The 13,133-nt window shown below is 43.4% G+C and overlaps 2 protein-coding genes across 7 annotated transcripts in view; one reads left to right on the top strand and one right to left on the bottom strand.

The window, feature by feature from the left end:
- LOC121541600 (syntaxin-binding protein 1) overlaps nt 1–8,069 on the top strand; it is a 51,214-nt gene extending 43,145 nt beyond the window's left edge. Inside the window, exons 15-20 of one of the 2 annotated variants that reach the window (XM_041850739.2) lie at nt 567–676; nt 1,198–1,299; nt 1,439–1,524; nt 2,552–2,706; nt 3,928–4,089; nt 7,045–7,134. In XM_041850739.2, coding sequence (XP_041706673.1) covers nt 567–676; nt 1,198–1,299; nt 1,439–1,524; nt 2,552–2,706; nt 3,928–4,040 — 566 coding nt within the window. In that variant the 3' untranslated portion in view covers nt 4,041–4,089; nt 7,045–7,134. Of the gene's footprint in view, nt 1–566; nt 677–1,197; nt 1,300–1,438; nt 1,525–2,551; nt 2,707–3,927; nt 4,090–7,044 lie in introns of both variants that reach the window. The other variant, XM_041850740.2, reaches the window with a different exon arrangement.
- Nucleotides 8,070–9,058: 989 nt separating this feature from the next.
- The window catches only part of LOC121541599 (microtubule organization protein AKNA), a 44,349-nt gene continuing 40,274 nt past the window's right edge, over nt 9,059–13,133 (bottom strand). For all 5 annotated transcript variants that reach the window (XM_045208069.1, XM_045208071.1, XM_045208070.1 and 2 more), the window contains one exon: nt 9,059–11,528. In XM_045208069.1, the coding sequence (XP_045064004.1) occupies nt 11,249–11,528 (280 nt within the window). In that variant the 3' untranslated portion in view covers nt 9,059–11,248. The remainder of the gene's footprint in view (nt 11,529–13,133) is intronic.

Here is a 13,133-nt window from a genome sequence, read left to right as displayed (position 1 = left end):
CTAGCTTCATGTCCACATCCCAGTTCAACCCTAACCCTAGCCTCAACCACAAACCTAACCCTAACCCTAGCTTCATGTCCACATCCCAGTTCAACCCTAACCCTAGCCTCAACCACAAACCTAAACCTAACCCTAGCTTCATGTCCACATCCCAGTTCAACCCTAAACCCTAGCCTCAACCACAAACCTAACCCTAACCCTAGCTTCATGTCCACATCCCAGTTCAACCCTAAACCTAGCCTCAACCACAAACCTAAACCTGGCTTCATATCTACATCTTGGTTCAACCCTAACCTCAAGCACAACCCTAGCTCTAAGAGCTGATCTAGGATCAGTTTTCCCAGTTTATTCCTAAAGCCTATTTTATACCCTATTTACATACGCAACGCAAGCTGTGCAAAATGGCAGTAGTGTGCAGCGACGCAATTTGTAACTCATCCAACTACGCAGGATCGCCATTTTGTGTAGCTAATTGCTTTCTTACATTGCGTACCTACATAGGGTATAAATTAGGCTTAAAGTTAACCTATAAGAGCTTAACAACCTGTGGTGTGCTGATTGGGTAGGCATCACGGAGGAGAACCTGAACAAGCTCATCCAGCACGCCCAGATCCCTCCTGAGGACAGTGAAATCATCACCAACATGGCCCACCTGGGTGTGCCCATCATCACAGACGTGAGTCAGCACTCCTACTTCCTGTTGTTGGCCACTTCGTGTCTGGCCAGCCTCCTCTTCTGTCCCCCCTGCAGCTGTAGTCAAGGACACAGATGCACCGCCACCTTTTCAACACCTGCTACAAACTCTCTTTCTCTCTCATGCCCATACTCTCTCTATATCTCTCTCGCCCTCTCTGTTTCTCTCTCTGTCACCTGACCCACTTTCTATTTCTCTCTCGCTCTCTCTCTCTCTCTCACTCTCTGTCTCTCTCTCTCTCTGTCTCTCTCTCTCTCTCTGTCTCTCTCTCTCTCTCTCTCTCTCTCTCTCTCTCTCTCTCTCTCTCTCTCTCTCTCTCTCTGTCTCTCTCTCTCTCACCCTCTCTCTCTCTCTCTCTCTCTGTCCCTCGTTCTCTTCTGTTCCTACCATATTATTCCTTTCATATGGGTTTCAATTAAACACTTCAATCGGATTGATACTTGCAGTAATTTAACTCTCCCCCTTTGTTATTTTTCACTCCATGCTCCTCCTCCCTCCTCTAGTCCACCCTCCGCAGGGGGAAGAAGCTGGACAGGAAGGAACGTGTGAGTGAGCAGACCTATCAGCTGTCCCGCTGGACACCACTGGTCAAGGACATCATGGAGGTCAGTTACTGGACAAACACATAGTCTCTGCCTATTTGTGTGTGTGTGTGTGTGTTTCAAGCCATCCCAGTTGTCTTTAATGTGTATTATATTTGCTGACCATACTCTCATTCTGCCTTTCTCCTTGTCATCCCTGCAGGATGTGATTGAAGATAAGCTGGACACCAAGCACTACCCCTACATCTCTACCCGTTCCTCTGCCTCCTTCAGCAGCACTGCAGTCAGGTACACACACACACATACACTAACACGCATACCCACACACCGGAATGTATTGCAGTGTAGTAGCGCTATCGAGATTACAAAGCAAGGAGGGTCATAGATCAATAGTTATTTGGGCTCTGAGGGAGAGGGGAGATTAATACTCTGATTGGCTGTAGAACAGAGAAAGGGCGGGACTAAGCAGTGACAAACAGGAGAAAAGGCCAAACAAATATTCTGTTACGGAGAAGGGACAACCAGAGGGCTGTGCATTCAATCAAACATACAGTACTGCAACAGAGGGCTCTGGTCAAAAGTAGTGCACAATATAGGGAATAGAGTGCCATTAGGGACACAGTCAGGGTATCTAACCTTCACACTACTACCACAGTGGTGGGTGTGTGTGCACTGGGGAATGATGAGAGAGTGCTGACACATTGACCCCTGCATATCCCTTCCCCCTCTAGAACTTCATTGTGTGTGTATTGATTTGACATGGGATCTGTGCTGCTGAGAATGTGAGCCACTTCCAACCATCATTCATCCCCCTGCTCCAATGTTATTGACTCACTGGGAAAGAAGCTCTGAGAATCGACAGGCAGGCTCGGTTAGATGAGCACATTTCACTAGACGCCTTGCACAGCCATGACACAGCAAAACACACGCTCACACACACTGGTCGCATTCCACACACACTGGTCGCATTCCACACACACTGGTCGCATTCCACACACACTGGTCACGTTCCACACACACTGGTCGCATTCCAGACCGACTACATTATAGACGTTACATTGATCAACCCATGGTTGTGTGTCACATCATTGACTACGCAGTGGTTCATCAGATTGCTGTATCATATGATATGGTTTGCTGATATGTTATGTAGCTAGTTGTCTCCACATAGAGAAAGACCATATCTCTCTGCCCACTACCTCTCTTCCTAGTTAGATAGACACATTATTTCTTCAGTACAGCAGTGGTGAAATAGTGAAAAAGAGTAACACTGTGATATGCCACCCTTGTGATTGTGCTTCTCCGTTCCTGGCAGTGCCCGGTATGGCCACTGGCACAAGAATAAGACCCCAGGCGAGTACCGCACCGGGCCGCGCGTCATGGTCTTCATCATCGGAGGCGCATCCTTCAGCGAGATGCGCTCTGCATACGAGGTCACGCAGGCCAACGGGAAGTGGGAGGCCATCATTGGTGAGTCTGACACCGGGGGGCGCCACTGGGTGCAGGCCGAGGGGGGATACAAGTGGCGGTAGGGGGGGGGACTACCCCATAGGGAGTGTGACATTAGAACAGTCCAAAGAGAAAATACACTTACATAGACTTATGAGTCATAGACTGATTTTACTGGTACATTAACACACAGTTGCCTTTAATTTATGCAAGAACGCAGACTCATTTCGAATGGACATATAGCTCCTCCCTATGGGCACTTGTTGTAGGTCTGAACAGTCTGGATAGGTAATATGTCCAACAACTCCTCTGATAGGCTAGGTGGAATGGCTTATACCTACCCAATTATTTTCAGGATCTACATAAAGTGCCTAGAGATGGGGGATAGGACGTAGATTGGGAAATGGGCGTACTTCTCTAACTGACTGACTCTCGTACACTGGCTAATTCTGTTATTGGTCCCCATTCATTGTGGTCAGCATAGCAGGACACAAATGCCAATGTGTCTGCCATCATCAGTGCCAATGCAGCTGTATTCTGTTCCCACTATGTTGACCACAGATGATTGAAGAAGGACGAAGCAGAGAAGTCTCCGGATAATCTTTCTCTCTTTTGAGCGCCGACTGCACTTCATTAAAACTCTGACTCATCCACACACCAACATATTTCACCTCAATTAACTCCCTTACTCCCATACACCCACACCATGAATCCCAGTCAGTAAAGATTCATTAAGTAAGCTTATGTCATGACCCTAGTTTGCCTGTTGAAGCGATCAACACTCATTCTGTTAATGCTAGACTTACTTAAGGATCTGTTATGTTCTTCTCTAAGATACCACCTGTGATATGTGTAAACCCCTTTTGGGTGACGTGTGTTCCCTGTTTATTGACTGTTTTCTGTCTAGTCAGCCAGTCCTTGTCCTAAGGGAGGGACTGCGTCTTGTCTGTTGTTTTTGCTGTGCTATGCTTTTGCTTTTGGATTCAGTCTTGTTCTGTCTAAAACACTGTTGTCTTTGAATTGCAGCTACGTCCTGTCTTCTTCTGTGCGTCTGGGTTTCATGTCCGTGTGTTTGCGTGTGTGTGAGTGTGAGTGTGCACAGTATGTGGGTGGTGCTGTGCAGTGGCGTGTTTATCACCTTCTTTTCGAGATGGCAGAGAAAGTGTCAGAAGAGAGAAAGTGGCATGGGGGGCGTGGCATGTGAAGAGAATGGAGCGTGAAGCGCCCTCTGTTCCTCCACAGGTTCCACCCACACCATCACCCCCATCAAATTCTTAACGGACCTGCAGCACCCTGACTTCCGAGAGTCCACTAGGGTGTCCTTTGAGGAGCCAGACGCAGGCTCAGACGAGTGAGACAGACAGAGAGAGGGAGGGAGGGAGAGAGAAATCACACTCTGACAAAGTAAAGGCAGCCGCGCAAAGAAGCCCTTTCTGAACGCCCACAGCACAAGGGCTTTCTTTCCCTCCGTACTCCTCTTACTACACTCAGTACTGCTTTAAATTCACCCCCCCCCTCAGGGATGGCCGTCTGGCCCCTGGCTCACTGCATGGCCCAGTCACCTCAGGCTCCACCTCCTGCAGGCCAACACCCAATCACAGCGTAATACTGTGTGATATTGTGTGATTGGTGACCCTCACAGCCAATAGTGATTGGCCTTGTCATGCTGACAGATAGAATGGGCATGTGTTGCTGTATCTGTCTGTTGGGCCTTCAGGACGTGAAGCCTGTTTGGGCTGGCCATGCTACAGGCGTCCTGACCCCATCCCTGCTGCCGCCCCCCCCTTCACCCCCACATCATCTCAGCTGGGTGGATTAAATCGCCACTCTCAGACTGTTTCATAACCTGCTTCCCAGAATGTATCATTTTTTGGCGCAGATTTAATCTACCCCCGAGATCCATCTTTATTTCTTTATTATTACTGTCTAATAATTTTTTGTAATTAACTCATCCAAGACAATCACCTTGATTTAATGGTTTCAGGATAGGTCCTTGAGTTGATGTTGGCTTTCTTTTTTTTCTTAAGATTTATTTGTTGCTCCCAATCTTTCAACTTCCTACACATCTCCTCCAACTCACACTCTCTGAGTCCACCAGACATCACATGCATGCTTACATGGCCCAGGAGTCATCTGCAGAGAACACTAATGTTAGTCTCCACACCATTCGGTCAAAGAATAAACTTCAGCTCCCTACTGCTATTTCTGCTCGCTCGGAAACAGTGCTTCTCTGCAGACACTGACACTGGGAATGTAGCGATGTTCACTCGATATGCTTTAGCACCTAGAAAAGATGCGACACGTATACCTTCACCATTTATAATAATAATAATAATAATATGCGATTTTGCAGACGCTTTTATCCAAAGCGACTTACAGTCATGCATGCATACATTTTTACGTATGGGTGGTCCCAGGGATCGAACCCACTACCCTGGCATTACAAGCGCCATGCTCTACCAATTGAGCTACAGAGGACCACCATTTCCCCCTCACTTTCTTCCCCATATAGTTCCTTATTGTCCCTTTAGCGACACCATATCTGGCCCATACAGCATGGTCGACCAATAGCATACCAATATGGGTTTTGGTACACAGAGACAGGATTATAAAAGCACATAGTGTAGTTATGTTAAGGTATATTTTTCAAATATTAGCAATTACCGCATCACTGCCTAATTTGGGGATTTTGTCTAATTGCAAGTAAGTTGGTGATTTTCTGCACAATTTGTTAAATTGCCGTCTGAGTGAGTTTCCCTGAACACAACATTAAAGGGCATCCATCTCATTCTTGCTTATCTGCTTAAGCTATATCTTTTTCAAACAACTTTGGGTTTTGGTATTTATTTAGTAAGTATCAATCACCATGCGCAGTATGGACGCTTTACCACATACTGCCACATTCAACACTTCCTGAACAAAATGTCCATTGATTATTTACTCAAAAAACTGCTTGTTTCTGTTGTCTGGTATTTAGTTATAATCCTACCCATGTAGTGGGTGTTGGGGAGCAATGTGGCTCACTGTGTTGTGTTTCTGGCCAGAGCCCTGCAAAGCTGTGTGTTTCAGACGCTGAGAGACAGTAGAGAACCAGGCGCCAGTCCAAAGTTGATCTGTGACTAGTGCTCACCCACACCCCACTCCACCCTCCCTTACACCCAAGATGCCTGCATCACCATGCATCACCATGGTGACCCAACTTAAGATGGACTCGCCTCTTCCTCTCCTGTCTCTGCCTATTGATGATGGGATAAACCAGCCCTCCTGATTGGCTGTCAATGTCACAGCTAGAAAGGCCTAACTGGCATTAGCAATCAGATTTACTGAGCTTTAATTGAATTCTACCTAGCACAGATAAACCTAAGTGTCTTCCTTAGTGAGCCAAAATGACAGAAACATGCAGCTTTGTTTCAGAAACAAACAGATGAAGAATAACAATACTACCAATACAACTGCTTAGTAGGTGTGAGGAGTAAATCAAAATCTTGGTCCAGAGGTTCGCTTTATGAATGAAAGCCTTGGTTTGTCCAAGATGGAGGGTAAGCCATCGACACATTCAACGACTTAGTGACAAACTATATGGACAAAGGTTTGGTTTACTCCAATCCTATACCTCCTGAGTTATACTGTGTCCGAAATGTGTCTTCAGCTATGAAAAAGTCAGCTCATTCATATTTTGGTGGTGCTGTTATGTTTAGCCTTTAATTTCACATTTTTATTCACAAGCATAGGCACAATTACTTCCCTGATGTCATCCAATCAGAGAATGGCTGGACAGAAATCTGATTTTGGCTTTTTTTGCAGGGCCTTTACCAGATTTTTCATATTGCTATTAGACTGATGTTTGCATGCACTGCGATAAAAGCTTCTTAGGTCACATGCACACGCTTACACCTGATTCACAGCTCCCTCCAATAGGTGTGGTCACAGGGTTCCTACCACCAGTGATTTGCAGCTCACAGAAGCCAGCTCTGTGATGTCAGTACATCACTGTCCAATCACAAGTGATCCAATTGCATGTGACATACAATTTTGTGCATTTTTGGCAGGCACTAGATCACAAGTCACCAATCATCTTTGATCTCTAAAACGTGTGAATAGCCCACACATCGTATGATAACCTATAATGATAACAATACATTCTTTAAATGCTGGCTATTGACTATGATTTCAAGTTTTCTGATTGTACTTATGTTTATCTTATTTCCAACATTTTTTTCTCAAGAATAAGGTGCTTTCGTCGAAGCATTCATAGCAAGAGCTGAAAACACATTTTCCTAGCGAACTTAGGTTTGGGCAGCTCTAATACCATGCTCTGTCTGTGTGTGTCCTCTGCTGCGTATCTGTCCACCTCTCTAGGATCGACCCACGTCTTCACCCCCACCGCCCTCCTGGAACAGCTCAAGACCATGAACAAACCAGACGAGGAACCGGCGAGCTAAAATTGCCCAGCCCTATCTATCTATCTCCTTCCTGTCTTCTCACCTTAACCTCCCCCAGTCACTCTCCCCAGATCCTACATTCATTCTGTTTGTATCTTGCTCGAGAAGAAGAAAACAAAACAATGACAGCATTGATTTAAAAAATATATGTTTAAACAGATCCAAATCATGTTGCAAGTATTCTCATGTTTTACAATGGATGCAAATAACGAAAAGTATTTTAAAAAGGTTTAAATATCAACTAAGGCCATTTGAAACTGAAAGTACCAAATGTAATATTGTATGCTATGAAACCTGCTAGAAAGTGTAAAAGGTAGAGGTTTTCTCTGTTTGTTCCCTGTTTATCTTATTGGTGTGATTTGTATTGATAGTGGGTGGAGGAAGGATGCCTTACTATAGTTGGTTGGCACTAGAAAGGTCAATGCAGTAAAATCATATCACTCAACATGCAATATAACTCATCCCTGTCCTATTAGGGGGGAGAATCCTAGCTGGTCAAGATGTTTGCATCAGTAGCATGCTGAACATTGTGTGGACTGTTACTGTATATCCTTTAGTGTGGCAATACCGAGACCAAGCAAACCGAGAAATAATTCAATTACAGTGATGTCTGTGAGTAAGACAGTGACAAACAGCTAGACTGACCCAAGGTCTGTAGATAGAGCGAAACAGGGCTGTGTAAATAGCTACAGAATGGTAGAAGCATCCCTCCTCCAGCCATAAGACTGGACGTATTTAGTCGCCACATCCTTTTCCCTTTTCTCTGGAGAGATTTCACGTTTTAGTGTCATAAAGGCCATTGCTTGCAGATGTTTACAGAATAATCATAAAGGGCCGCTTGTATTTCAATATTGTATCCTGTCACATTATACACTGAGTGCACAAAACATTAGGAATGCCTTCCTAATATTGAGTTGCACCCCCTTTTGCCCTCAGAACAGCCTCAATTCGTCAGCGCATGGACTCTACAAATCAAATCGAATTTTATTTGCCACATGCGCCGAATACAACAGGTGTAGACCTTACAGTGAAATGCTTACTTACAAGCCCTTAACCAACAATGCAGGGGAAAAAAAGTGTTAAGTAAAAAAAAAAAAGCAAATAATTAAAGAGCAGCAGTAAAATAAAATAACAGTTGGGAGGCTATATACAGGGGGTACCGGTACAGAGTCATTGTCGAAAGCGTTCCACAGGGATGCTGGCCCATGTTGACTCCAATGCTTCCCACAGTTGTGTCAAGTTGGCTGGATGTCCTTTTGGGTGGTGGACCATTCTTGATACACACGGGAAACTGTTGAGTGTAAAAAACCCTGAAGCCTTGCAGTTCTTGACACACTCAAACCGGTGCGCCTGGCACCTACTACCATACCCTGTTCAAAGGCACTTAAATCTTCTGTCTTGCCCATTCACCCTCTGAATGGCAGACATACACAATCCATGTCTCAATTGTCTCAAGCATTAAAAATCCGTCTTTAACCTGTCTCCTTCCCTTCATCTACACTGATTGAAGTGGATTTAACAGGTGACATTAATAAGGGATCATAGCTTTCACCTGGATTCACCTGGTCAGTCTATGTCATGGAAAAGAGCCGGTGTTCCTAATGCTTTGTACACTCAGTGTAGGTCTTATCATTGGCGGGTAACAAAATGTTTAACCGGGTCATGCACTGAGTAGTGTGTTGTGTATATACCATATGTTGATGTTTAGTGTCTCACTGTTGACTGGTGATGTTTCTGACTGTGAAGTAGTAAAAGATTTCCTTTAGAAAATGCGAACGTGAAGCCATGTGTTTGTTTTAGCTGTAGCTGTAGTGGTCAACTGGGAAAATAACTAATATCTATATTTTGTTTATCTGTCCATTAGTTTCTCTCTTCTGGTGCAATGTTAACTCTTCCAATGGCGAATGGCTTTGCAAAGAAAATGTAACACCAATATTTCAACGTTTTATTTCAAATTTTTTCCTTTCTCTTTCCTGGCCAAACAGGTTGTATATTGCATTATGCGTTATCTGTGATGCAAACGCTTAATTTAATTTGAATTGTTTCCTATTATCAGTTGCTGTTGTATAGGGTCTCTGTCTATTCAATTAATGTATATCAAAAGTTATTTATCAGAGAGAAAAAATCTTAATAAATGAAACTTAAGTCTTTCCTAAACCTGTTTAACTCATTGGGATTCTATGTTTGCGAGTGTTGAAGCACAAACAAAAGTATACATCATGTGTACCAATGTACCAATGTACCAATGTACCAAGGCTGTCTAATAAATTGGCTTCCATTACAAGGAGAAAGACTCTGCACATTCTTAGCTACATTGTAAGGTACTCAAAGGTGTTGCAATTATGCCATTCTTTACTGTGGTGTATCAGTGAGTTAACCCTCTCATTTTCAGGCTCACAGTTCACATTGTGCAGTAAGACCCTGAAGAAGATCTCTGGCCCCATACACACCCAGGTTGTACGACTGATCTACAACACATTTTACACAATGGCTGTGATACAAATGTATACAACCATTGTGTAGTGTCTCCACAACGCTTTTGTTATTATTTTTGTGCAGAGAAACTCTGTGTTGTAACAACTCGACAGGCCTCTAACAGTGTGACCTCCAAGTGACTTATCCATACCTGCAGTTCATGGCCAAGAGTAACAATCTGGTTATAACCGACATCAGCCTTACTTAATAACAACTTTTAGTCAGCCTTACTTAGTAACAACTATTAGTTGTTTCAACATCAACATTTATTTGGCTTCAAAGCGGAAATAAAAATATTTTGCTGCAAAATATTTGTTTAAAAAATCATTTGATAATCAATCATAGTAGAAAATATATCAGGATCTAGATTTTTTTAAACCTGCATTTCTGAAATCCTAGAAATTTGTATTTCTAAAAAGTCATATTTTTGTGTTCAACACAAACTATTAAGACCATCTATAAAAATGTGCTTATTTTTCTGATAAAATATTTTCCTGGCGGGTACAACTACAGCACGACCAATTACTAACCTTATTAACTAATTATTACACAAATGATTAAGAATAAAACCTAAACAAACCATTTTGAACAGGGATCATCAACTAGATTCAGCTGCGGGCCGATTTTTTGTTGAGCGAATGGTCGGGGTGCAGGAACATAATTCCAAATAATTTGTAAACTGCAAATTGAAACAGATATGTTTGACTAAAACATAATCATTTCAAACCTTGCTTACATTTGTATAGGATCACGTGTCTCTCTATTATGCATGGAAGGGCGGGGCAAATGAAACCGGCCCGCCGGCCGCCAGTTGGGGAACCCTGATTTAGAATCAATAACTTAGGGTAAAAAACTAAACACATCAATGTGTGAATATGTCCTCTCTTCGTCTGAAGATCCATAGCAGCAATTGTCTCACATCCATTGTACAAATGTAACAAAACTAATGTCCACAACTAATTCCAGGTTTCATAGCAAACTAAACAAACATGTGCATATGTCCGTTATTTCGAAACGTAAATCATTAATATGCAGATTCTAGTGCATTTTATGAGTAAGAGATGAACTTGTGGATTCAGTGTGGTCCACCTCTGCTACACTTAAGCTGCCAGATCCCACAACTGTTGTTTCTATATGATACCTGAGATTGCAATATAGCCACTCCACCTTTCATCTAAAGCTATAACATGTACTGTATAAAGTAAACTGTAACCTGTAGTAACCTGTATAAAGTACAGTTTGTAGACCCTGGTTTACTATCAGTGCTGAGCCACTGGGTGATGATCAAATACTGATGTTAAGGGTCTGTCATTCCTCACTCCCTGCTATCAAGAAGCCTGCAGCTGAATGACTGGCTTGAGGCCCTAGTATCCATACCCAGGCACTTGCTTCATGTTACCCCAAATACCAAACTGTTATACTAAATAAACTAAATATTAAGTGCACAGTACAATATCTTCACATTTAGAGACCTCCGTGTCAGTACAGAGTGGTTGGTCCAAAGACTTGCCAGGGAAATGGGGCGGGACTACCAGTACCTGAACTTCTCCAATAAGAAACTCTTGTTTTCCTTTTAAATTGCTAAACATTTTGCTACAGTGTACACTAATGAATCCAACCCTGGTGTGTGTGTCTGGTCTGGTCCATCAGTACATGCAGGACTGTGACAGCGCCTCCTGGTGGTGCAGTCCGGTTGCGATGGAGCGGGCCATGCGTCGGGAAGACTCCCTCATCCCCCTGGCCGCCTCGATGGCATGGTTCAGAGAGCTGCTCAGAGAGCGCTGGTCAGCAGACAGGGAACGGCCAGCTCCACCTCTGACCTGCTCATGATGACCCCTAACCCCAGTGGCCACACCCCCACCCAGAGACACGTAGATGGGCTGGGGGTGGGATGGAGCTACATTTAGCACAGGGCTGGAGTAGTACCTGCAGGGAACAGGCCAGGTAAATATAACAACAACAGCCCTTCTAACTACACTTACTAGTCAGCTGCAATATGTCACTTTTTGGGCGACCTGACCAAATTCACATAGAAATGTGCATTATAGGTCTTTCATTCTCATTCATAGCAAGTCTAAGATGCAGTAGATATGTTCTATGTGCGCTATTTCTATGCTTCCAGTTCTTAAGTTTTGTTTTTGTGTCTTTTATTTTCAGTTTTGTACACAAGCTTCAAACAGCTGAAGATACAATATTTTGGGTTATTGAAAATATATTTCACAGCTGTTTAGATGGTACAATGATTCTCTACACTATACAGTTGAAGTCGGACGTTTACATACACTTAGGTTGGAGTCATTAAAACTTGTTTTTCAACCACTCCACACATTTCTTGTTAACAAACTATAGTTTTGGCAAGACGGTTAGGACATCTACTTTGTGCACGACACAAGTAATTTTTCCAACAATTGTTTACAGACAGACTATTTCACTTATAATTCACAATTCCAGTGGGTTCTGACCCACTGGAATTGTGAATTATAAGTGAAAATAATCTGTTTTACATACACTAAGTTTACATACACTAAGTTGACTGTGCCTTTAAACAGCTTGGAAAATTCCAGAAAATGACGTCATGGCTTTAGAAGCTTCTGATAGGCTAATTGACATAATTTGAGTCAATTGGAGGTGTACCTGTGGATGTATTTCAAGGCCTACTTTCAAACTTGACATCATGGGAAAATCAAAAGAAATCAGCCAAGACCTCAGAAATGTCTGGTTCATCCTTGGGAGCAATTTCCAAATGCCTGAAGGTACCACGTTCATCTGTACAAACAATAGTACGCAAGTATAAACACCATGGGACCAGGCAGCCGTCATACCACTCAGGAAGGAGACGCGTTCTGTCTACTAGAGATTAACGTACTTTGGTGCGAAAAGTGCAAATCAATCCCAGAACAACAGTAAAGAACCATGTGAAGATGCTGGAGGAAACAGGTACAAAAGTATCTATATCCACAGTAAAACGAGTCCTATATCGACATAACCTGAAAGGCCGCTCAGGAAGGAAGAAGCCACTGCTCCAAAACCGCCATAAAAAAGCCAGACTACAGTTTGCAACTGCACATGGGGACAAAGATCGTACTTTTTGGAAAAATTTAATCTGGTCTGATAAAACAAACATAGAACTGTTTGGCCATAATGACCATCGTTATGTTTGGAGGAAAAAGGGGAATGCTTGCAAGCCGAAGAACACCCCCAACCGTGAAGCACGGGGGTGGCAACATCATGCTGTGGGGGTGCTTTGCTGCAGGAGGGACTGGTGCACTTCACAAAATAGATGGCATCATGAGGATGGAAAATTATGTGGATATATTGAAGCAACATCTCAAGACATCAGTCAGGAAGTGAAAGTTTGGTTGCAAATGGGTCTTCCAAATGGACAATGACCCCAAGCATACTTCCAAAGTTGTGGCAAAATGGCTTAAGGACAACAATGTCAAGGTATTGGATTGGCCATCACAAAGCCCTGACCTGAGCAAGGAGGCCTACAAACCTGACTCAGTTACACCAGCTCTGTCAGGAGGAATG

This window comes from Coregonus clupeaformis, chromosome 27 (genome assembly GCF_020615455.1).
Source record: "Coregonus clupeaformis isolate EN_2021a chromosome 27, ASM2061545v1, whole genome shotgun sequence".
NCBI classification, from domain to species: domain Eukaryota; kingdom Metazoa; phylum Chordata; class Actinopteri; order Salmoniformes; family Salmonidae; genus Coregonus; species Coregonus clupeaformis.
This window is presented reverse-complemented; position numbering and strand designations above follow the sequence as displayed.